Source organism: Sciurus carolinensis, chromosome 6 (genome assembly GCF_902686445.1).
Source record: "Sciurus carolinensis chromosome 6, mSciCar1.2, whole genome shotgun sequence".
Taxonomy (NCBI): Eukaryota; Metazoa; Chordata; class Mammalia; order Rodentia; family Sciuridae; genus Sciurus; species Sciurus carolinensis.
This window is the reverse complement of record NC_062218.1, coordinates 67,730,123-67,756,937: the sequence shown is the minus strand read 5'-3', so window position 1 is coordinate 67,756,937 and position 26,815 is coordinate 67,730,123. Positions and strand designations below refer to the sequence as shown.

At 37.1% G+C, this 26,815-nt stretch overlaps 1 protein-coding gene across 2 annotated transcripts in view; it reads right to left on the bottom strand.

Annotated features, from left to right (window-relative positions):
* The window catches only part of LOC124987243 (V-type proton ATPase subunit S1-like protein), a 32,596-nt gene extending 6,833 nt beyond the window's left edge, over positions 1-25,763 (bottom strand). The window contains exons 1-6 of one of the 2 annotated variants that reach the window (XM_047556344.1): positions 25,629-25,763; positions 23,112-23,279; positions 10,793-10,833; positions 10,483-10,544; positions 9,423-9,655; positions 2,130-2,180 (exon numbers count right to left, since the gene is read on the bottom strand). In XM_047556344.1, coding sequence (XP_047412300.1) covers positions 2,130-2,180; positions 9,423-9,655; positions 10,483-10,544; positions 10,793-10,808 — 362 coding nt within the window. In that variant the 5' untranslated portion in view covers positions 10,809-10,833; positions 23,112-23,279; positions 25,629-25,763. Of the gene's footprint in view, positions 1-2,129; positions 2,181-9,422; positions 9,656-10,482; positions 10,545-10,792; positions 10,834-22,625; positions 22,721-23,111; positions 23,280-25,628 lie in introns of those variants that run through there. The other variant, XM_047556343.1, reaches the window with a different exon arrangement.
* Positions 25,764-26,815: the final 1,052 nt, after the last annotated feature.

Here is a 26,815-nt window from a genome sequence, read left to right as displayed (position 1 = left end):
GAGAAAAGCATAAGTGGACATCAACATGGAATTAAATTGTGACTTAAAAGAACAGTAATAGTTCTCTTACTGTATGTTAGTCACCCTTCTGTGTTATTAATGTGCATGTTGTTTAATTTGGACTATAATACAAGTATCATTATCCTCATTTCACAAATGAAAAGTCTAAGACTGAGAGGGGTGAAATTACTTGTGTGAGATCACTCAGAGAACATGTCTTGGAGCTGGGCTTCAAGTCCTATCTTAACCTTTCTGGAATGGAATATTCTCCAGCTGTGAAAAAGTTATATTGTTCATATGTCATGATCATTTTTATCTAAAAATGGGTGACCACATAGAAAAAAAGAAATCTGGGAGTATAGGGATCCAAACACTAGTAGTGATTAAAAATGGTACTTGTATTATTAGTTATCATTTTCTTTCATTACATAGCTGAATGTTTTCTGGTTCTTCTATTTTCCATGGTTTTTCTTATTTAGTTTGTGGGATTCTTCAGAAACAGACTGTGAGATAAGACGTGAATATATTAAAAGTATCTGGAAAAATCAGTCATCCAAGTATGTAAAGTGGAGGAAAGAGAAATTACAGAGGAACTAAAGACCTCAAGTGTACTATCAAGTAAATTTCCACTGTGGACAAGAAGGGCTTAATGCAAAGGGGGAAACTCGAAACTAGGGTAAAAACATGCCTCTAAGTGATCTCACCCAAGGGAGAGAAAGATGGGGTATTTATATACTTCCTAGACTTGGGATGGTAGACAGTGGACTGCTTTGGCCAGAGAAAGCTGGTACTTGAAAGTTGAGGGACTGGGGTTATAGCTTAGTTGGTAGAGTGCTTGCCTTGCAAGCCCAGGGCCCTGCATTCAATCCCCAGCACCGCAAAAAACAAACCAAAACAAAATAAAACAAAACAAAAAGTTAAGCAGGTGAGGGTGTGCTCTAAAGTGGAAAGACCCAGATAGATGTAAATAGAATATTGACAGCATATACTACATAACTTTATCATAAATAATAATAAAACCATTTTCCATTTGGAAAAAATTGCTATTACTGATCAAAAATATTCCCCATTCTATATCAGATAGATATAGTGTTGGTCACCTTATAGTGTTCTATCTTCTTACAAAGTTTCTCTGAAAGGTGATGGCATATATTTTCTAAATTATGATCACTGAAACACTAGTGTCCCATGATACGTCGGCAAGTGCTCTGTGGAAGAAAGCTTTCTAAGGTTAAGCATAGGAAACACTAGGTTAATCAAAGTTACATAATGCGACAGTCTTTCTTAAAAGTATGTCTTCTCAGAAGTTTGAATATTTAAATTTACACTGACTTTCCAAGAAGAAGGCATGGTATGTAGTAATTCCCAAGCAGGTTTAACTATAAAACCTTTTTTCTGTAGAGTCACAAGTATTTTCACAAAATGGAAGCATTCTATAGGGCACAGCTTTGGAAAGAGTACCCTAGCACATCCTACTGATTTCCAAGTAATGTTGAAGACACATCTGCTGTTCTCCACTGAAAGATTCATCCTATAGGAAGGGAAGCTCTACGTTTTTATAAGATGAGAATATAATGCCTTCAATTTCTCCCTACCCTCCAGCAGCAGTTTCTAACTGCTTGGCTAAACTACTGTTGGTAGATGCATCCTTCTATACAAAAATATAGAAAAATGTAGGTATTTGTTGATTGTCTACTGGGGAATTCAGAGACTTGTTCATTGTAGTTTAAGAAGTATGATTCATTAGAAGGAGCTATACAGATTAACTTCAAATCAGAGCCTCAGCCTTGGAGATTGTGTGTTTGTGTGTGTGTGTGTGTGTGTGTGTATTTGTACACGTGTAGTTTATGACATCACATTCCAGCATTCAAGGTTTGTGAATTCTTAAGTCCCTCTCTGATGATTAGAGAAGTATAGGTGTTTCAATAGGAACTGAAGAAAATACTCTCACAAGATGACATCACATATAGCCACTGACTTTTCAGTGTAGTTAGCTAGCTATGGCATTTGAAGTGTCACAGTGTTTGGCACATAAAAAGACTTTGAAATCCACATATGGAATGACTAAGTTTAATAAAGCTAATCTGAAGTTCTGAAAGTATAATATTCCAAAGTGGAAATCTACCTACCTTATATCAAGACTTTGGGGATTTTCGTCATCACCAAACTTCAAAGACAACCTTAAAAAAGAGAAGCAACACAGGCCATTAAAATAGAATGACCCTTATTTCACACTATACTCAAAAATTACCTCTGAATGGATCTAGACCTAAATGTAACACATAAAACTACAAAATACATAGAAGAAATAAAGAAAAGCATTTATACAATCTTAGGGGTAGATGGTTTATTGAAAATATACAAAAACATGAGCCATAAAAGAAAAATTAATAATTGAAACTTCATTAAATTGAAAAACTTGGGGGGCTGGGGATGTAGTTCAATGGTACAGTGCTTTCCTAGCATGTGTGAGGCCCTGTGTTCAATCCCCCACACTACTTAAATAAACAAATAAGTAATAAGAAAAACTTTTGATCTTCAAATGACACTGTTAAGAAAACAAAATAAGCAAGACAGGAGAAAATATTTCCAACATATACACACAAAGGACCTTATAGAGAATATAATAAACTCAACAACTCAATAAGAACATAGCACCACTTGAAAATGGTCAGAAGGCTTGGACAGGTACTTTATAAACAAAGATACAAAATTAGTCAATGAGTACACAAAAAGATGCTCTTTGCACAATTTGACATTAGGAAAATATGAAACAAAATCACAATAGGATACCACAGTATAACAAACAAAATGACTACAAGTTTTTGTAAATGGACTCCTAAGCTTTTAAGACCTGTATTTATTCATATTTTCCTGAAAGTAAACACGAAATTTCCTGGAGAAGAGATAGATGATTACTTACTCATGGGAATAACAATATTGATTCCCCTTTTAACCCAATTCTTCCCCCTGGGCCACATGGTGAGAACCAAATATCATCTTTTACATAATTGAGATTTGTAGCAGAAGTGAAGAAAACCAAAATTATGAACCTGGGTGTTACATAAAAGAGACACAGACTTTCTGAGAGAAGGGAGAAACATTTGTTCCCTTGGTGTCAATAATTCTCTTTGGGAAAAGAAGGATGAAGATCCTGATACCTGGCCTGGAATGTAAGTGGAAGAATTTAAATTAGGGAGCATGCTAACAGCTCAACATAAAGGAGACAAATTACTGCAGGCCTAATATGCATGATTCATAAATAAATGTCTCCAACTGGTAGATAAGACATGTTTCTTGGAGTTTCCAAATCCTGAAATGATTCTGTTATTCTGAGTTTCATAAGCCCTTAACATGTAAACACATTACTCTGAAGAGGTAAATCTCTTACTGATTTCAAGTCTTATCTTTTAACTGAGGTCCCAGTGAAATTCGTTCAGTAACATAAAAATGCAGAAACATGAAATTTTTCTCTATAGTCTTACACTGACCACACAAAACAATTGGAACACTCATACATTGCTAGTGGAAAGGTAAAAGGAGCAATCACTTTAGAAAACAGTTTGGCAATTTCTGAAAAAGTTAAATACTCATATCAGTTAGCTTATCTATTCTCACATGCAATGACACCTAAAAAATGAAAATATATGATGCCACAAATACTTGTACATGGACATTCACAGAAACTTCATTTGGCAAGCTATGTAAAAACTATGGGGTGGGCACAAATGGGGTGACTGAAAATAAGTTGCAGTGCATCCATGCAGGGGAGTGCTACTCAGTGTGGAAAGGAACCTGCCATTGATACAGGCACAACATAAGATGATCCAAATCATTATGTAAGTGAAAGAAACCAGGTTAAAAAGGAGAAATATATGACTATCTCTATATAGAATTCTAGAAAATGAGAGAAACAACATGTATCCCATTTGTTTACAATAAAAAAAAAAAGTTCATGCAATTAGAAGATACAGGAATACGTCACTTTCAGATACTGCTAGTCCTAGAAGTTAATTCTGCCAGCAGTTAATTTGTCTCTCCATTTTCTTCCTCTAACTCTCCTATTTAATCAATTTCATTCTGTAGGTAGCCTGTTGCATCCAACCAGGTATAATTCCACACTATATGATCCTTACAGCTTGTGATACACAAAGAAAGAAAAAGATTTATCCAACTTCCTGGAAGGCCTCTGATTGACTTGGCTTTGGCCATGTGCATGTTCTGGAGCCAATCGCCTTGGCCAGGGGAATAAAGGAATCTGATGGCCAGTTTTGGGGCCCTTTCTATCTCTATGACTAGTAGAGGATAGTGTTAGCCCCACAAACCACCTGGAGCATGATCCCCATAAGATGAAGGTTTGTGCCAGAGAAAAAGGGGGGACACAGGTGGGAAAAGCTATACCGCAGCTACACTCTTAGAGTTATAGGAGCTTCTGTCTTTGATGGTTTAGAATCTTTTCCCTTTCTATCCCCAGAGATTGATGTTCCACTCTCTGACTGGTTTCTTCTGAATTTTGTCCTATAATATCAGTACATGAGAGAGAAAAGAATGCAGAAAGACACAAGATGTCCAGAGGTGTCACTTAAAGGAATTTTTGAAAATAATTGGGAATGTGTGAGAAAAATAGATGAAAGATAATGTGTTTAAAGCATTGCTTGAGATTTTGAATACCTTTCATGTGGTTGAAGCAAATAATAAAGAGAAGGCTATTCTGAATAAAAAAAAATCTAGAAAATGCAACTAATCTTTAATGATAGAGAACAGATCAATACTATATACAGAGGTGGGAGTGGTCGGAGAGATGAGTGGATTACAACAGGGAACAAGGAAACTTTAGGCCCTGATGAAAACATTTGTTGTCTTGATTGTGGTGGTAGTTTTATGGGTGTACACATATGCCTTGACCAGTGCGACCAAATTCTTGAGTCTGGCGAGAGGTGAAGGGGCATTGGAAAATAAAGATTCATAGATACAGATTTTGAAGATTAAGCTGGGATCAGGTGGAGCTCTGCGCTCTGATGGAGATGCAGATCTAAAGAGTTACACCAGCAATCTTTATTTATACATGTCTCATTATCAGGTTAAAGACTATGCAGTCATTATTTTTTGTATTCAGGAAAGTTACAGAAACTAGGACATTTATGTAGCTTTTCCATAGTTGCAAAGTGCAATGTTAGGAGCTTTGTGTAGCCCTCAATAAAGTTCATTGTTTAAAGTTACTGTAAAGCAGGCAAGAACCAGAGAAGCAGAGCTGGTGAAACATTGTGATTGTCTAGCATAAGAATCCCTTCCTTCCCAGGAGCTGTGTGCCTGAGATCAAGGTCAGAGCTGATTGGACTCTTGCACAGAGCCTCCTCATGTAGGGCATTGCCACAGCAGCTAAGCATCCTGTGCCCTTGCACAGAAACATTCCCAGGCACTGGCATGCCACAGCCCAGAGACTCCTAATCTCAGTCACTGCTCTCCCATCCTCTGCCACCCCTGTCCACACACATAGGTGAAAAACTAACCAAATGGTATGCTTTAAGTATATGTAGTTTATTGTCTGTCATTCATATCTCAAAAAGGTTGAAAAAGTAAGAATTATTAAGAAAATAAATAATTATACTGGAAAATGTAAAAAATTTAAATATACAAAGGATATTGCTGCTATGTCATTATAATCTAGAAGTTATAATATCTAATATACATGATAAACCAAAAAAGCCAAAACAGATAGCTATAAAAGATACAACTGCAACCAGCCAGGCACCGTGGCGCATGCCTGTAATCCCAGCAGCTCAGGAAGTTGAAGCAGAAGGATCAAGAGTTCAAAGCCAGCATCAGCAACAACAAGATATTAAGCAACTTGGTGAGACCCTGTCTCTAAATAAAATACAAAATGGGGCTGGGGATGTGACTCAGTGGTTGAGTGCCCCTGAGTTCAATCCCCAGTACCAAAAAAAGAAAAAAGAAAAAGATATAACTGCAAACTTGAAAAGTATCACACATATATAATCTCAGTAATTTGGTCCCTCTAATCAAAAACTAGAAATATCAGTGACCAGACTGAAGTTCACCTTAATCCTATTTATGGGAAAGGGTAGGGGTAAAACAACATAAACCTATGTGTAGGATTGATAATATTTCCCATTTTCTAACATCAAAACTCAGACACCTTAGATGTACTCATTTATAAACACTTTATAAGTTTATTTATTTGGTAAAGCAAATATTCAACAGGCCCTTTCCCTTACAGTATTTTGATAGTCTGCTACTACAAATTACTGAAAACACTTTAAAGAAAAAAAAATGCATTTCTTGAATAGTATTTCATAAATCTTACTAGTCATTTATTCTAACAGAAAGTTTTCTAGCTCTTCCATGGGACCAGAATGACTGGGTTCCCATCAATTGACTCTATAGCAAATGCACTAAACCTCAGAGAAAAGCCATCTCCAGCTCACCTAATCTCTGTCCCTGATTCCTGATGAAGCAGCCTATTAGTCTCCAAGCTTCTGATCCTCCAAGAGCTCTTCTCCAGCTGTCCTGGTTTCAGCCAAAGCTGGTTAACAATGTTCTGCTTTGAGTAAAGAACATGAGGCCTGAGTTCAACAAAGCAAATTCAGTGTTCATTCAGTGAAGATCTTTTAAGTGCTAGGTACTGTGGCATCAATGAGGAACACAAAAGGGATTTACGACCTAAAGCAAGAGTTGGAAAAAGGATCACTTTTTACTCTTTCAAGTGCCCTACTCTTACACATTTAAAGCAGATTCTGAATTCAGCAGACTATAACTGTCTAAATTCAAAATATACACAAATGCTGGGATTATGTTCTATTTGCAGGGCTTTCACTATTTATACAGACTTCCGTAGCAAATCTGTCTGCCAAATTTGCTTCTCCCTGAACATTTTGTTTCCAAGAGCTAGAACATGGTCTTCGTTTTTTTTTAAATCCATGCTTTTGACCTTACATGGTTATGTCTTTGCATGGGTTTATTCTCCAAGCACTCCTATTCTGGTTCTTTCAAATATAAAATTTCCTCATCAGCACACAAAGGCATCTCACTCATCTAAGCAATTTACAGGAATCGACCACACTGTCTCAGTGTCTGGTTCTTGATTGCCTCACTTTCTGGTAAACCTCCCTCACCCTCAGGTGAGCACATGCACCTGAGGAGGACCACCCCAAAGTTAATTTAAGCTTTCAAGGCCTCTCCAACAGTTAGACACCAACTCACTCTATTGAAGTTAGAATACTATTCATTTGAATAACATTTGACAAGTTCTCAAAGTACTTACTTATGCATACATCTCCTCATTTGACTTTCATAAGGTCCAAGGGCAAGGAAGTAAAATGTCACTAAGCAGTCCCCCCCAGTTCTGTTAAATACAAATTATGAGGCTGAATTAAATTTTTAACTTCTTTGAGATTTGATTTCCTCACCTGGAACAGGAGTGGTGACCTGTGACTTAAAGAGTTACTATGAGGAATAAAAGATAAGGGGCTTGTGAAGATCTCTGTACCATGCCTGGCCCATGTACATGTAAGGCCTCTTGGTCACAATGAGTAGATAGCATCATGTCTATCTGTTAGGTAGGAGGAGTTCAGGGACATCAAAATGGCAGCAGAAGGGTATAAGAAAGATGCTGCTGGAGGATAAGACAGGGAGATAAGTCATGTCTCTGTTTTTGATAAACCCCATTACCATGACAACTCCGGCCACTGAGGACTTATCACCATGATAATTCCTGCCACGGGTTCAGTATTTTAAAATGACCAATGGGGGTAAATTGTGCAGTATTCTAATTAGGTTTTCTAAAGTAATCAATGGGAGAAAATTGGACAATATTCTAATCAGGTATCATAAGAAAACCAATGGGAGCAAATGGGGTAAAGTCTTCAATCTGATCTGCAGAGGAAAGAGAACTCCTTCCAGTTCAGCATAGAAGACACTAATTTCCAGATGATAACACATCTGACAGATGATGATCCTATGGGTCCTATCTGCAAAGTAACAAAGTTCACTGGAAGAACTAGGTCCAGAAGCCAAATTTTTATTTTTCCCATCTGTTTAGGCTCCCCATGATCACTAAGATCCCCAAAGCCCAGTGAAAAGTTGTGGTGCCATGATTTTCCCCACAAATACCCTAGCATCAGAATAAATGCAATTAAGATGGGCTAGCCACAGTTATCTCTAGGCAATCAGCCTCTCTCCATGCAGCTGACCACAAATAAAGAGCCCTGTAGAGCAAAATTAGAGCCTGAGGAAGAAGGTCCTGAGCTCTCAGCAGTGCCGACATCTCTTGATAGTCTATATAGTCATGCTATAACAGGGTAAACAAATCTGGAAGGATTTTGGATGTTTACACTTTCAATTCCCTATGTCTCTATTAAGAGATAGTCATTCTCAATAGCAAAATACTAATACTTAATGATGTGACTTTGAAGTGCATATCAATATAATTCATTTTTATCCATCACCAGGAATTTTTAGATGAGAAATAAAGTTGAGGAACAAAAAGGTGTTTTCAAAGTATATAAAGTATAAAAAGAACACATACACACATGCACACACATACCATAGGTCATGGTTTATACAAAGCATCTTATCCATCTGAATGAGGCCATAACAAATGCAGAGAATCTTCCAAAAGCATCCATTTTTACCAGCAAATATTGAAAAGGAGGTTTATAGAACACTAGTGGAACATATCAAATTTCCTCCCCCTGGACCAAAGCAAGTAATAGCAAAATTGTTTTGCTTAGATGACTGAAAAGCAGAGAAAGGCATTGGAAATTGGCTTGTTCTTCAAAAAGGACATCTGTTTAATCAGCTTATCTCTTATCAAAACTAATCATTCTCATCAGGTGGAAATGTCCTAAAGAATTCTCTGAAGCTTAGCCACTTAGAAGTACCTTGCACATTTGCAAATAGGCAGTGTTCCACAATTTCAGAAAGCCCCTCTTAGAGTCAGACATTTGTCCTGGCTAAAGCGAGGACAAACAGTCTTCTCTGTTTCACTCACATGTATAACTCGGCTATGACATGTAATTTCTTCCATGGAGAGACAAAAGAGTTTGAAACCTAACATTCAGAGGTGAGACAGCCTGAAGTCTTTCTTTCCTTTCTTTTTTTTTTTTTTTTTTTTTTCCAGAAAGGGTTTGGAAATCCTCATTTCCAAAACCCTTATTTTCCATAAAGTAATTATGATAATTGGTTAAAAGGTCCAGAAGGAAATTCCAGGAAAAAATTTTAAATCTTTAATTTCTGACTTGTTCTTTCATTTAGATATGAAATACTTGCTCCCTTCCTCAAAGAATGTCAGGGTCATATTCAAAGGAGCCCCCTTTTCTCTTCTAAATGACAAAAACTGGATCTTCACAGTGAACAGACAACAATAGCCCTCAGGGAATCCTCACGCAAACAGATCCACTTACATGGCACTTTCCTCACTGCAGTTTGAGTCGCCCGAGTCCACTATTGCCTTTTGACCAAATGCTTCATCTGTAAGGTCCAGCCAGGTACGATTCTTAAATTTAATTGTTATTCTTTTGGCCCAGAAGAGAATGCAGGAAATTCCATCAGCAGAGACAGTGACAGGGTTATGATGACTGAAGGCATTCCAGTGTTCTTTTTCTAAATGTCCTTCTTTGCTCACATTGTTAAAAGCCTAATTAACCAAATAAAATAAAATTTAAAAATAAACTTGTGTCCATGGTACAAAAGTCTTCCTGGAAGTAAAAGGGCTAATTCAAATCTTGTAATGATGGACACATGTCAGACATTCATTAAAATCTGTAAAACATACAACACAAAAAGTGAACTAAGGACTGGGGATATGGCTCAGTTGGTAGAGTGATTGCCTTGCAAGCACAAGGCCCTGGGTTCAATCCCCAGCACCGCAAAAAAAAAAAAAAAAAAAAAAAAAAAAAAAGTGAACCAATTACTCCAGTGCAAATACTGATGAAAGAAAAATTAATTAAGAGGCAACAGCAATGCAAGATCAAGGATAAACAAAGACAAAATGCTAGAAGGGACCCAATAGAGTACAGCAAGGGAACCAGCAGGTAGAAAGCAGGGAGGGAAAGGAAGGTACTGGGGAAGGAGATTGAGCAAATTATGTTCATGTATAAATATGATATGATGAATCTCACTATTATGTATAATTGCAATGTACTGATAAAAAGAAAATACAAACCAACAAAAAATAAAAATAATATAGATGGATAAAATGCTACTATAGTGATGGAATCTGGAAAGCAATAAAAGTAAAACTGAATATTGTAATGAAAATATAAGACAAGAAAAATCAAGTACTTTAGGTTTTTCTCAATTTTAAGAACACTATAATATACTTCCCTACACAAAGTTCAAGCAAGAATATGTTAATTGTTAACAAAATTATTATTTATATTTTCTCAGTACCTCTGACAAAAGAGAAAATGTTTTAATTTTTTGAAAGATAGATTACAATCTAATTCTCAGGCAGACCCATACCTTTGTGGTTGGTATTGTTGTGAAATTCTGGGTTGGTTTCATATCTCTGTTACTCTGTTGACCTGTCAAATAAAGATATTAGTACCAAGCTGAATGTCATCAATTTATTAATGTAATTGAATGACAATAAAATGCTAATCACTGTGAAATATACCAGACTTGAGTCTCTTTTGCCTAATAATTTAGAATATACTAGTTTAAGAAATTTTTCACATGGGGGAACCCAGGTATAAACACCACTAGTAAGGGAAGCCTATCACAGAAAAAGCCGTTCTTCAACACCCTCCACCAAGGAATTACAGAGTCTTACCATTCTTTTTAAGCATTTCTTTATTTGAAGATGTTTGAGAACTGAAATTGGAAGAAAAAAAAAATTAAAATGCTGAGTAAGTACCTACAATTCAGATTACATGAAGCTTTAAGAGGTATATTTCCTTCAACTCTACTACAAAGCAATAGTAACAAAAACCGAATGGTATTGGCACCAAAATAGTCAGGTAGATCAATGGTACAGAATAGAGGACACAAACACAAACCCAAATAAATAAAATTTTCTCATACTAGACAAAGGGGCCAAAAATATGCAATGGAGAAAAGATAGCCTCTTCAACAAATGGTGCTGGGAAAACTAGAAATCCATATGCAAAAGAATGAAACTAAATCCCTATCTCTCACCCTGCACAAAAATCAACTCACAATGGATCAAGGACCTTGAAATCAGACCAGAGACCCTGCATCTTATAGAAGAAAAAGTAGGTCCAAATCTTCACCTTGTTGGCTTAGGATCAGACTTCCTTAACAGGACTCCCATAGCACAAGAAATAAAAGCAAGAATCAATAACTGGGACAGATTCAAACTAAAAAGCTTTCTCTCAGCAAAGGAAACTATCAGCAATGCGAAGAAAGAGCCTACAGAGTGGGAGAAAATCTTTGCCACTCATACTTCAGATAGAACACTAATTTCCAGAATATATAAAGAACTCAAAAAACTCTACACGAAGAATACAAATAACCCAATCAACAAATGGGCTAAGGATATGAACAAACGCTTCACAGAAGATCTACAAGCAATCAACAAACATATGAAAAAATGTTTACCATCTTTAGTAATAAGAGAAATGCAAATCAAAACTACACTAGGATCCCATCTCACCCCAATTAGAATGGCAATTATCAAGAATACAAGCAACAATAGGTGTAAGGAATCCCACGAAAACCACGCCAGACACAGGAAATCACATAAGGGAGTTTATTAAGCAAATAGAGTGTCTCTCTGCAGGGTAAGAGAGAAAATGAGGGGAAAAGAGAAAGGAAAGAGAAAGGGCACGCGCTAGAGAGAGTGGAAAACAAGGAGGAGAAAGAAAGTGAGTCAGGGGGAGAGAAAGGCAAGAGAGAAAAGATGGCAGTGAAGCTATCTTTAAGAATACTGCTGGGCTAACAGGACCAATAACAGAGAAGGATACTTGCAAGCTGATTGATGAACCAATAGCTAGCTAGGATGTTCACAGACTGACAGTAGTTGGGAGGCAGGGAAATGGCTGCATCAGAAAGGGCGGGGGAGCAGCTTTGTACATTACATTTCCCCATTTCTGTTTTTATAAGAAAATCTTTTGTTCTCCAGTTCTTTCCCGTCTTATCTCTCCTTCCTGCCTAAGTGACTAGGGCTGGTTTTGCAGGTGAGATGTAAAAAGTCCATTCTCCCAGGGGCAGTCTTCCAGACTTCCAGAGGCAAATGGTTTTCATGGACTTCATTTCCTCAATTTGACTGATCCCCTATTTCTACACTAACTGCCTGTCCCCAATTCTGGCTTCATTCACCCCTCTAATTTTAGGAACTCCTTTACTGCTGTAGGGAAAGGGGGTCGATGACTGCTCTGGCTTCTTCCAGTTGGAAGGGGGCAGCGTGGGTCAAGCAGTTTGGAGTTCCCTTTTTAGAAATCGAGTTAATCGAGGGGTCCATGGTTGAAGTCTGGTTGGGGAAGAGCAGGTTGTAAAGGCATCTGGGGGTGGGTGCTTCATTACAGTCAAGTTTAATTTGGAGAATACCAGCTTGATAAATTTTCCGCTTTAAAGGCTTGTATACCTGGAAAATATGAACACATTTAATATACAAAGAATAATGTTTTTAAGTATGTTACTCCATGGAATAACTTTATAAATTAATCAAATGTCTCTAACAAACACATTTGAGTAATCCCATACATGTCAACTCTAATTCACTCATCTTATTGTAAAAACACCAAGATATCAGACAAGTGTACCAACAGTATTTGCCATCTCTTTCCTGTGGAAGAAAAGTCCTAGAAAAATTGATGTTAGACATTTTATAAACATCAACATTTTATTAGTTTGACCACCTAGAGACTTGTGAGTTAATTTTAAAGACATTTTACTTCTATTAGTTTATCCAATTTAAATTGAACCTTTTTAAATCATGTGAATTAAAAGTATTTGGATCCATTTTTTAAATTTTAATTTTTATGCATGCTTATATTTAACATGAAAGTAAAGGCCCTGTAATGTTTATCTCCATTGCAATGTAACAGATGTTCAAAAATAACTCTAGAGTTGGATAAAAAGAACTGATCAAAAATCATTAACCTAGGTATGTAGGATCAAAATTGTGAGCTCAAAAATATAGCATTTAAGAAAAACAAGAGTCCTAGAAGAAAAATGATAATGGCCATTAATTATAGCATGAGAAAATGGGAAAGAGAAGGACAGAGAGAAGAGGAAAAGGGAGAGATAAAGTGTTGCAGCCCAGGAGAAATTTAAAATGGACATTTTCCCCCCCTTGGGTTTCAGACTGATCTCCCACTGGGCCTTCCTCCATTTACATTTCAATGTAAGGCTTGAATGAGGTCTGAAAGGGGCTAACTGGTTCTAACAGAAACTTGATGCCTAGGGCATTTTAACCCTTTTCCCTGGTTAGTAACCAATTAGGTTTGGATGCAGAAAATTGTGAAACATTATCTCCCACTACTTGTGGGGAATGGGGCTGCTATATCACACTCCTTACTGGGACATGCCACTGATGGTTGGGCTGGTTATTCCCTCCACAGCGGCCTATACAGGACCTTGTGGCAGGAGAACTAGGTGGGCTGGGCCAGGGAATGGAAGCAGAAACAGCTGAGTCAAAGTTGGAGGAGGAGGAGGGATTAAGAGGGGGAGAAGGAGGCAGTGTTTGAGTTTGCAGGAAGAGCCAAGAAGCAAGAAGGAAGAGACTTGAAGATAAGGAATTCCTTTCCATCTGCCCGCTCACTCACGGAAGCTGTGTGCCATTACACAAAGGAATTTTGATGGCTTTAAGCCAGGGGTCAGGCGAAGGGTTGAATCTGCCGCATTGGAGGACCCAGATCCCATGGTGGAGACTGATACAGCCGAGTCTGTGACCAGGGCATCCCGAGGCCAGAGTAGTTGACTGGAGACGAGAAGGCAGCACATAGATGATGTCATCACACAAACATCAATGTGGGGCCAGGCAAAAGCCAAGAAGAGTTGAGGACCTGATGTCAGGGTTTTTGAGTACGAGTGCGAGCACGAGATGAGCCTCAACCCTAAGAGAGAATCTCCACCATAAAATCAGGAATCCACCCGGCAGGTAAGACCGACTATATGGGCCAGCCGTAACTATAAAAGTTGTGGCTGGGGTGCCCCCACCCCTCAGCCACCTTGAGAGCCCTGGACACTCAACGGTCACTTCTCAGGTCAGCAGAGGTATGTTTAAGTGGTCTAGAGTGGGGACCTGTCTAAGGGAACTCACCAATCTGAAGTCCAGTGTTGCATGCAAAAAGCTGAGTGTCTGGGTGAATGGAAGGTGGGGCTGTTTCCGGGGGCCACTGGGGCATCAGATGGGTTTCCACTTGCTTAAGAGGCAGTGGAAGGACCCATCTGAGTCACGGCACCAATGTAAGGAATCCCACAAAAACCACGCCAGACACAGGAAATCACATAAGGGAGTTTATTAAGCAAATAGAGTGTCTCCCTGCAGGGTAAGAGAGAAAATGAGGGGAAAAGAGAAAGGAAAGAGAAAGGGCATGCACTAGAGAGAGTGGAAAACAAGGAGGAGAAAGAAAGTGAGTCAGGGGGAGAGAAAGGCAAGAGAGAAAAGATGGCAGTGAAGCTATCTTTAAGAATCCCGCTGGGCTAACAGGACCAATAACGGAGAAGGATACTTGCAAGCTGACTGATGAACCAATAGCTAGCTAGGATGTCCACAGACTGACAGTAGTTGGGAGGCAGGGAAATGGCTGCATTGGAAAGGGTTGGGAGAGCAGCTTTGTACATTACAATAGGTGTTGGAGAGGATGTGGGGGAAAAGGTACACTCATCCATTGCTGGTGGGGATGCAAATTAGTGCAGCCACTCTGGAAAGCAGTATGGAGATTCCTTAGAAAACTTATGGACCCACCATTTGACCCAGCTATCCCACTCCTTGGCCTATACCCAAAGGACTTAAAATCAGCATACTACAGAGATACAGCCACATCAATGTTCATAGCTGCTCAATTCACAATAGCCAGACTGTGGAACCAACCTAGATGTCCTTCAATTGATGATGGATAAAGAAACTGTGGTATATACATACAATGGAATATTACTCAGCTATAAAGAATAATAAAATTATGGCATTTGCAGGCAAATGGATGAAATTGGCGAATATCATGCTAAGTGAGATAAGCCAATCTCAAAAGACCAAAGGATGAATGATCTCACTGATAAGCAGATGATGACACATAATGGGGGGGTGGGAGGGGGGCAAGAATGGAGGAAGGAGGGACTGTATAGAGGGAAAAGAGGGGTGGGAGGGGTGGGGGGAGGAAAAAACAACAGAATGAATCAAACATCATTACCTTATGTAAATGTATGATTACGTAAATGGTATGCTGTTACTCCATGTATAACAGAAACAACATGTATCCCATTTGTTTACAATAAAAATAAATTAAAATTTAAAAATAAATTTTAAAAAGATGCAAAAAAAAAGAGGCATATTTCAGGAATTATATCTCAGAGCAGAGGAGCAGAACCTTAGACTTTCAGAAGTATTCATTTTTTAATAGTGGAATTTCTGATATAAAAAGTAATACATATTCTTCAAAGAAAATATAGACAATTCAGAAAAGTTTAAAGAAAAAATTTTAAAAATCAACCCTGATCCTTATTCATTGAATATTGTAGAAAGCCCTCCATATGTCAAGCAGTGTGCTAGGCACAGAGGTTTAACCAAAAACAAATAATAACAAAAGAATAAAGCATAATAAAATGTTTTATAGTGAAATTATATACTATATTGTATTGTTAATATATTAAAGCCAAAATAAGCAATTCTTGTCATTTAAAAAAATCCAGGTACCAAAAAGGTATTTTAGAAAATGATGAGAATAGAAATTATGAGATATATACTTCCAGTCTCTCTATACACACATAAACATACATCCATATACCGCATGCATATACAATTTACTTTTTATAAAACTTAAAAACAGATTTTTGTGAACATACTATTTTGGAGTTTGCAATTTTTTTGTTTTGGTACTGGGAATTGAACTCAGGGGTGTTGGGAGAAATCCTAAGTCTTGGCTAGCAACTGTGAATGTCTCAAGTGTGTAAGGAAAACCTTCACACATTCACGCCCATCAGGAATACTTACTGAGAGGAGCATTCCACTCTGGTCACTTAGGAAAGCAAACGGTCCTCAAATTTACCTAGTGTTACCAAGGGAACCTGTATAGGGACCTGGTGGTCTGATCCCCGGGGCACATTGTGATTGGGTTAAAAGTCTATAAAATGTATGATTTGTCCTGCAATAAATGAGTTTGCAGGTTGTTCGCCACAAGCCTGCATTTACCCAACTCCCGGGGTCTGGGTTATGACTCCGTCGGCTCTTACCTGCCCTGAGCTAGCCTGGCACACACCTCTACACAGGGGCACTCAACCACTGAGCCACATCCCCAGCCCTTTTTTGTACTTTATTTAGAGACAGTCTCACTGAGTTGCTTAGTGCCTCACTTTTGCTGAGGCTGACTTTGAGCTCTCAATCCTCCTGCCTTGGCCTCCTGAGCTGCTGAGATCACAGGTGAATGCCATGGCACCCAGACGGGAGTCTGCAATTTTTTTTTTACATAAAAATATATCACAAGTAGTTACTTATGCTATATATATTTCTGATACAATTTTGAATTCAATGTGATATTACATCATGAAAATGTTATCATAATATCTTTAACCAAATTCCTATTTTATTTATTTATTCATTTATTTATTTATTATCAGGTATTGAACCCAGGGGCATTTAACCACTGAGTCATATCCCCAGTCATTTTTATTTTTTATTTTGTGAGAGGGTCTCACTAAGTTGCTGAGGCTGGCTTTGAACTTGTGATCCTCCTGCCTCAGCCTCCCGAGTCGCTGCCAAATTCCTATCTTGTGATGGGCTCACAGATCTGACTCCATGAGAATGTTATAGGCCAGACTCTAAGGGAAATGACTAAACAGACTCCATTTTGCTCTGAGACTCCATGTTATGTAGGAAATAAACTTCTCCCATGGGAACACCCCGCCTCTGTGTCCATCATCAGTTACTTAGTGTGACATGTTTAACAATTCAGAATGATAATTCCTATGTAAAGAAAAATTGTTCTCTTTTGATCCCTATTGCTCCTAAAAAATGTACCATGTGAATAGTGATTGTGTGGATGTTAGTAACCATTCTTTAGTTTGTACCTAGGTAAGGCTCATTCTGACCCACTTCCCCCCCTGTCGATGATCTCATGATGTTAATGTGTAATTTCAAATCATAGCAACAGACACTTATGATTAATGTGAGTTTTGGTATAAGAACCCCTACAACCCTGTGGTCGGGGCTGTTCTCCCAATAGCCATTTTTTGGGGCATTGTGTGAGACAGCCGGTCGGTTTAATAAAGACCCTCAAATTTGGACTTCTCAGTGGTGATCAGTCTGTTCTTAAGTTGCACCTCATAACATTCTTAAGTATTTAAGTTATACTATGAATTGAGGTTCCCCCCAAAATTTCATTCTGATTAATAGCTTGATACCCAGGATGTCAGTATTGGGAGGTCAGGTATAGTGGGAGATCTTTAGGTTATTGAGCACATGCAGTAGTTTTCATGTGAACCATTAATAGCTCTTGTGAAAAAGTTGTTATAAAAGGCGCAAACCTGCCCCTTCTCTTCTCCCTGATTCCTGGCTCAAGGTGTGATCACTTGCTCCTGACACCTGTTCCAGCACTCCCACTCGCTACCCATCAGGGAGCTCTCGCCAAAACTGAGTCAGTACAGGGACCATGCTTCTGATGCTTCTGAACTTCTAAAGTTGTGAGCTACATGGACTTCTTTTTTTTTTTTTTTTTTTCTTTTCATAAGTAGCCTGTGTCAGATATTCCATCATAGTAATTAAAAGCTACTTGACACAAGTTGTTTCCAATTTAGGGGCAGTGTAAAAATTGTGGATTGTTTGTTCATACCCATGTGAAGTTCTTTAAGATAAATTCCTGAAGTGAAGTTGTGAGGTTAGAATATATATATATATATATATATTTCATCATGAAATGTTTTATAAACAAAAATATTTTAGAATCTCCCTACGTGCCTGTTTCTATCATTTAGCTTTATTAATTAGCAAGTCATAACCCACTTCTCCCCTGTAATATTTTGAAGAAAATACCAGAAATTATATCATTTTGAATCTACCCTAAAAGATAAGGACTTCAAAAAATAACAGCATGATGACAGCTATAACATATTGATAATTCTTTAACATTAAATATTTTTAGTGTTTAAATCTCCAAATGGGTCATAAATGTTCTAAAGATTTTGTTTATTATACATTTGAAGTTTTTCATAAGTTTTACCTGTAGTATATGAGAAGGCACATCAAACTCTATGCTTAACATATCACTATTATGTAACCTTAACATTTTAATTATTAAAAAATATATGTTATATGTCATGATATGTATGCAAAAAATAATTATAGCCAGAGTTACTAAAGTCAAATCATAGTAAAGTGCTTTAGAATTAATCATATGGAATCAATTACAAATTAAATGTACTATTCTCTTTATAATATGATCTGTTATCTACAGAGAATTTCTGAAGATGACAAATTGGGGACAATGATGTCTACTAGGTGCCCTAAATAAATTCATGTATGCATGCAATTATTCACTCTTTCTTATTCACTCATTTTATAGAAGTATAGTTTGTGTACAATTAACTATATACAAAGTATACAAATCTATCAATTTTGGCACCAGCACATACTCACGATATCACTGCTACAATAAAGATACAGAATATTTACATCACTCATGTTATGGTTTGGATGTGAGGTGTTCCCCAAAAACTCACATGTGAAACAATGCAGGAAGTTTCAGAGGAGAAATGATTGGGTTGTAAGAGTCTTAACCCAATCAGTGATTTAATCTCTGATAGAATTCATTGAAGTGATAGGGTGTGGCTGGAGGTGGTGGGAATTAGGGCGTGGCTATGAGGTATTTATTTTGTATCTGGAGAGTGGAGTCTCTCTCTCTCTGCTCCCTGATGATGTGAGCTGCTTGCCTCTGCCACACTCTTCCACCATGATGTCTTGCCTCACCTCCAGCCCCAAGGAATGGAGATTACTGTCTATGGATTGAGACCTCTGAAACTGTGAGCACTCAACTAAACTCTTCCTTTTCTATAATTGTGCTGGTTGGGTCCTTTTAGTCACAGCAGCAAAAAAAACAAACCAAGACAACTCATAAAAATATCCCCAAGCATTTCTGCAGTGGAGAGAGATGTTCTCTCCACCCTCAGGCCCAGGAATGTATAGACTGGCTTTCTCTCCCTTTAGATTAGTTTGCATATTCTAGAATTTTATATTAATAGAATCATATATATTCTTCAGTGTCTGGTTTTTTCAGTCTTAACATAACGACTTTAAAATCAATGTATATTGTTGCATATATCAAAAGTTCATTCTTTTATTGCTAAGAATATTGTCAATATACCACATTTTATTTGTCTTTGCATACATTGATGGGTATCTAGGGTATTTCTAATTTGGGGCTACTTCAAATAAAGATTTAAGAACTCCCTCAATATAACAGTTTGTGTGGAAGATGTTGTTATTTATAATAAGACTCTTGTGAGAGGAGTTAGCATGAATCAGTCCTCTGAGCCCATTCTAGGAGCACTAAGAAATTTAATTTCCTGAGTTAAACTCCAAATTCTATAATGCAAATTAAAATGTCACTAAATACATACAAGAAAATCTAATATCCAGTCACTACTTCTTGGAGAGCTTCAAGCTTTCTAATAATATAACTACACAAATAGATTTCTAAATTTTCCTTAATTTGAATTTTATTCAAAAATCATATTTCATGATGCCAGGTTACATACTCAATTTTTAAATATCTTAGTGAACAAAAACAGAAAATTGTGAGATATATTTTACCTAGGTAACATAAAATTGATCAGATCAATTGAAAATATTTAGTTAGTAGGGGAGTTTAATAAATGTTTATTGAATAAAAGTACAAAGTGAATGAATGAGCAACAGTATCATTAGTAGTACTGGCTCATTTGAGGCTTTGTTCTGCTAATTAAATTTTTCCATGTGTTCACTAAGAAAAGATTTCTAGTAGACAACACAAGTTCATTGTCTTTTCAATGTCTCTGGTCTGAACATCTAATAACCATGGATATAACAAAGCAGCTGTACTTTCTAAAACAAGCTGTAATCCAGATAGGCTCTGCACACACCTCTAAGTCTGAATTAATGAGGTTTTACTGTAAAGGGTAATCTCAAGCCAGACAAAATACATGTACATTTTCCCATTACTATACAATCTCTGAATGACAGTAGGAACTATCAAACCCTTTTCCAGTAAAAAGGGTCTCTGGAATACTTGAAAAGTAATCAAGAATCTTAGATTTGTAGCAGTGAGTGCCATATGCCTTCATGCAGGTGAACGTGACAATGAGGCGGCTCTGTCATGGTCTTTCTGAGGACAAAAGCCTTACTCCCACCATGACCTACATGCCCTGAAGTCCTCAGTCTACCGACTGTGCTTGCCTCAGTTCACCTCTTCCCTTTTCTCTCTGCTCCAGCTACACTTGCTTTCTTCAGTCCCCGGGTTTCCTTCTTCCCTCATAAAAGCCTTAACACATGCTCTTCCCTCTGTCTGGAATGTTCTGCATCATCCTAGTTATTTTCTACATATTCTCCTAATGACAACTCAAATATCTCTTCCTCAGGAGCATGGTCTTATTACACTAGTTCAGATACCATTTTATGTGCTCAGTCTCCCATAGTTTTTCCTCATATTTCCATGTTGCTTAATAATTTTATTTATTACTTGATTAATAAGCATCTCTTCACTAGTCTTAGTCTATGAGGGCAGGGACTCCACCTATTTTGGTCTCCACTAAAGACCCAGAGCCTAGCGCAGTGCCTAGCTGTTGAAAAGTACAAAGTATTTTTAAAATGTGTTACATGCAGGAACAAACAAACAAATTAATAAGCTCCAAAATCAAAGTGGAAAATGGGAGATCACAGATTTCCTTTTGATTCCAGAATAAACCCAACATGAGGAAGGAATGTGAAAAGGAAGAATTCTTCCTAAGCTTAAGGAAACCTGCATCAAGCTCAAACTGCAGTCGTCCTTCCTAAAGACTTTTGAATATGGAATAGTCCTACGAAGTTGAAAGGTATTTTTAATTTCAGATCCATGATTTGAAAGAACATTCATGAAACAGCAATCAAGAGGTATCTGAGCTTTATAATGAATGAATGTGCCATATTATTAGACTTGAATGATAATTGATTTATACAATTTTTAAGATCTAAAGCTTCTGTAGTTAAGATTATTTAAATTTGTTAACCTTGTCTTAAAAACAGAATTTGGGTTTTTATAATTCTTGGCATATATTTTCCAGTATAATACACATATCAGTCATTTCTGTATAAACTTGGTGGGGAAACATTATTAAACTTTAACCACTTAGGAAAATAAGTCAGTTACTATTTAAAAGCAAACCTGAAGGAAAGTACCAACTGATTTGGGGAAAAAAAGGGGAGAAAAATTTAAGATGCCTACCCTTACAGCTTTTATCTGCTGCTGACTTAAGAATTAAGATGCCTACCCTTACAGCTTTTATCTGCTGCTGACTTAAGAATTCTTCAAGACAAGTTTTTCTAGATCACTCTGCTTGCTGCTATGCTTTGTGTTCACACTAAATTCCCTGGTGCATTTATTGAAATAGCACATAATGAGTAATTGGGAGACATAACATAAATTAACTGCTATTCAGATTCTGAATATTCTTTTTTTGTAGATAAACTTCTATATGCTCCCTTATACAGTGCAGAAAGAAAACAAAGGGACAATAAGAGTAAAAATAGAAATTGTGCTTGTTAATTACAAATACATGTATCATACACAATTACCATCTCATACAAGTTAAAATTATTTAACAACTTTTCTTTAAGGGACATGTTATATATTCCTGAGATTTTAAATTTTTTTCTTACTTCTCCCATGATAACAGGAGAAACTGTGAAATTAACATTTACTTGTAAGTATAAAAGTAACCTGATGGAGGAACTTTAGATTATGTAGAAGGAAATGAAAGGGGGGAGGGTGCAGGGGTTTGAAAGATGGTGGAATGAGACAGACAACATTACCCCATGTACATGTATGATTACACGAATGGTGTGAATCTACATCGTGTACAACCATAGAAATGAAAGTTGTACTCCATTTGTGTACAGTGAATCAAAATGCAGTTTGTAAAAATAATAAAAAAAAAGAAACCTGAACACTGATTTAAGGAAACATTTTTTGATAAACATACACTTGCATATATAATGCAATGTTTCTTGGGTATTTTGAACAAATAATCCTTGCCTCTTACAATAAAGATTATTTTTAATGTCTTAATTATAAACTCCAGTTTGATAATTTTAGTAGCTAACTATATTCATTTTGAACCATTTAGTAGCTAGTTTATCAATTTGGAGCCATAAACAAATGTAGATATTTGACAATTTAAAGAAATAACAGAACCATCCAATGTCAGACTTGCATTGAAGTTCACAAATGCACTGCATTAAAAGATATACAGTTACTCACCTTACATTCTTCCTGGTAAATATCTGGTCCAAAGTTAGTGAAAATCCCATACATAAAAAAAGAAGTGAAAAACTAAACAAGATTTTTCTTCCCATTAAGGAATGAATCAGTTTCTTCAAACCAAGCACATCTGCTAATTCATAATGCAAACAGAGCAGAAGCAGTACTTTTCATGCCATGTAACTGACAGCATATTCAACCAATAAAGGAACAGTTTTCCCCAGGATGTGTTATGTGGAGGAGGGCAGAGGGACGGACCTAATATTGCTTAATTTAGAGTATAGAATGAAACCAATATTTAGGTTTTTAATTACTCATCTCATTGAATGACTGTAGGGAGCAACTTTTTAGAGAAAATCTATTTATCAAATAAGATCTTTTGAGAAATTTGCATTGTTTAGATACTGTCACAAAATCTATGAAGTATATATTTTTACATGCATCTTTCAGGTGAATAAACCAGTAAAATAAATCTCTGGAACTTACCTAAATTTACATACATCCCAGCTCAAGGTTTCCTGTTGAATTCATCCCTCTCCACCTGCTCAGAGGCATTGAAGGGAATGGTGAAGAGCATTGGCTTTGGAGTCAGACACCAGGCAATTGCACACCCAGCTGGTGCCAGGCAAGTGATTTTCCCCCTTGTTTCCTCATCTGTGGAATGGGAACAAGAACACTTAAAGAGTTGTTGTGAACCTTTAATATGATGATGGTAGATGAAAGCCTCTTCTTCAGTGCTTAGCTAAAGAAAGAACACCTGTTGTTACTGGCTGACCTCTATTCCCACCAAACCCCCTTAAAAAGCTTTCACCCAAAAAACAGGATCCAATAGGACCGAACAACTAAATCTATAAGGGTTATTTTACATTTTAGAAAAATGTAATTAAAAATGCCACAATAAAGAAAATCTTCCAAAGTGAAGCAGCAGCATTTTTGTCACCTAGCGATCTTGATATCGTCAATGATAAAGTACTGGTAACTGAAAGGGGTACTTTTTCCCCTAAGATTTTTTTTCATTAGTGCATTTTAATAATGGTTTTAATTGTGGCATACTTGTACATGCAAATACCATACTTTGACCCTAACCACCTCCCTGTTACCCTCCCTTGCTCTTCTCTCTCCTGTTCTCCCTGACCCTTTTCTTCCCTTTGTCCTCCCCTCTCCCAACTTCCACTTTCCACTTATCCTTTTGTCTATTTGGTCCTTTCCTAAGTCTGAGAAATTTCAAGTACTAAAACAAGGTCTGGATAGGAGAAATTTAGTCTTATCTACAGTTGTCAGATAAAGCGTGGAATATCCAGTTAAATCTAAACTTCGGAAAAACAAATAATTTTAATATCAGTGGTCTGCTTCCAGAATTACAAGTTCTACTGCTTGCCACCCAACTGCAAAACTCAGAAGACAGAGGTTGATGGAAGAAAACAGGTTTACTAAAAGCCAGGGAAAACAGAGGACACCTTTTCTGTCTCAAACCTCCATCTTTAGAGGGCTCAGGGGTGCAAATAGCTTTTATAAGAGGAGAGGGTGGAAAGTGCATACAATAGGACAAAAAGCAGGAAAAACATACATATATAGATCTGGCTAGACAGTATTAGCCAGAGAATATACCACAGTACTAGTTTCAACCCCTGCTGGCACCTGCCCAGGCTTTGGGGCCAGTTCCTCAGTTTCCATTGTTAGCATGAGGAAGTTTAATTGCAGAAAAATAATTTATATGGAAATTGGGGAAATTGGGGCTTTTAAGTTTAAGGGGACTCTCTTTCGTGTCTCATGCAATATTTGAGACATACTATATTTAAATTGCATTGTTTATCTGAAAAGTAAATTTAACTGAATGCCTTATATTTTTATTGGCTAAATCTGGCACTCCTAGTCTTAGGAAACTCTCTCCAACTCGAACTGTAACGTGCATACAAATCACATGGGTTTTACTGGAATACACATTCTGATGCAGTAAGTGTGGGTAGGGTGTGGGATTCTAAGTTTCTGATGAGCTGCATGCTGCTGATGTTGGCCCGAGGACTGCCTTTTAAGTAGCAAAAGTCTAGAACCACACTACATATGGGAGACACGTTGAAAGTAAAAATAAACATGAAATTAATTTTAGTCCTATTTTTATTTAATCTATCTAAAATATTACTTCAACCATTCTCAATTTTAAGTGTTGTTAATGATATTTTACATTGCTTTTCTTCCCCAAGTCTGAGATCTGGTACATAATTTAAACTTACAACAGTTCTCAATTTGAACAAGTCAAATCTCACATGTTGAGTGGCTAGCCACACGTGTGGCCCATGGTCACTATTTTGAAAAGTGCAAATACAGAACATTTCGAGCTGCTAGAGCAGTACCATGCAGTCTCCCCAGGTAGCAGAGGCTGTGCCTGCTCTTCACATCCCTGGTGAGGAGAAGGCAAAAAGCCAAGGCCATCCTGCAGTGTAATAATGGTGGTTCTACAAAGGCTAAAAACACCATTGTGTTAATCCCTTAGAGATTATCATGTAAGATCTTTCATGGAAATCTGCTTGGGTAATGTTTTCAAACACATACAAAATTTTTAATTTTAAATCAAGTATCATATGTTTTGATGATCCTAAAATTTTAGTGTAGCATTCATTTTATTGTCAAAAAATTCTCCCACTTGGTTAAGAATACTTAAAGCAGAATAATTAATAGATAGCAGGTTTCACACATGTATTTTAGAATAGAAGTCACACTTAAGATGTGATTGTCTGAGAATAGCTCATCTTGTGACTTTAGAGGAGAAAGGCAGTGACAAAAAAAAAGTGTTAAGTGAATATCTTAAAGACTGCAAAAAAAAAAAAAAAAAAAAAAAAAACACTAGGGTATAAACTGCCCTAGATTGCTGAGGAATTTACAGAGAACTGTGAAGAGTTTGAGACCTTACCCACTTGTAAGCTAACAGGTTATCCTGCTAGTTTTATGGATACTGGAAGAAGACAAAGGACTCCTGGGTCAGAGACAAAGGACTTTATTACTCACCACACAGGGAGCTGCATGAGCATCATCAGCCCTCCTTGCCCAAGGAGCAACACCGTAGGCCCTGGTGGATGCCTCTATACAAAGCGAGTTTCATTTCAGGAGCGAAATAAGAGCTTGAAGAACCCGTCTTTGATAATGTTTAGTAAGACTACCTGCCCTTTGCTCCTTCAGGAAACACTATTTGTTTTTCAAGGTTATAAATAGATCTATTTGCTACAGAAAGAGGCACTATTTTTACCTTTCAAGGCTGTTATATAAACAAAAGATATTTCAGAACAAAGAACAGTAAGTAGCTCACTCACAACATATGCAGAAAATGTAGAGGTATAAGGAAAACTTTTCCTCAACAATCTCCATGAAAGAACAGGAGGTTGCATATTCATGCTGCCTTCTTTTCCACTTAAAATAACTCAGGTTTTCTTCATTTTCTGATTTACCACCTATTACTAATGTTTCCTGAAAATCTGAATTATCAAAAATGTATCTCTCTATAATTCACAGAAAAAGATTAACCTAATTTAAGAAACTAATATATTCTTGAAGAAGCATCTTGTAAGAGCACAGTCTCTATCCAATGTTCTCGACCAAAAATTGCAAATTTTTGCAAACTGTCAAATGTTTAAGTCGTTGATAATGACCTTTGCACAGTGACTCAAAATCCAAATTAACTTACCTCCTACAAAGCCCTGCATGACATGGCCCCTTCTGATCTCTCTCACCTCCTTTCATGCCAGATATGCCTCCTGACCCATATTTCCAGGACACACTGACTTGCACTCTGACTCTCAGCACCCTCAACAAATTAAGTTTTTCGCACCTCAAGGACTGCGCACATACGACTTCCTCTGTGGGGATCACCTCAATCCTGATTCTCTTTGTAGTCTCTTCACTTTCAGCGTAATTTCCATCATAATGACATATCAAAATGTGCACTTAGACATTTATTTTCTTGTTTACTTATTTTTACTGTTTCCTCATCAGAAGGCTTACTTCATGCAGGCAGGGACTATATCTAAGTGAATATTATCCATCTAGAGCTCAAGTTAGTACTCAATAAAATACACAGGGTAAATGAATGAACGTATCAAAAATGCCACATAATTAATTCCTACTTCATGCCAATGACTGTGACTCCCAGAGCCTAAATTTTTAGGTAATCATAACTGAAAAATCAATTACTATAAGGA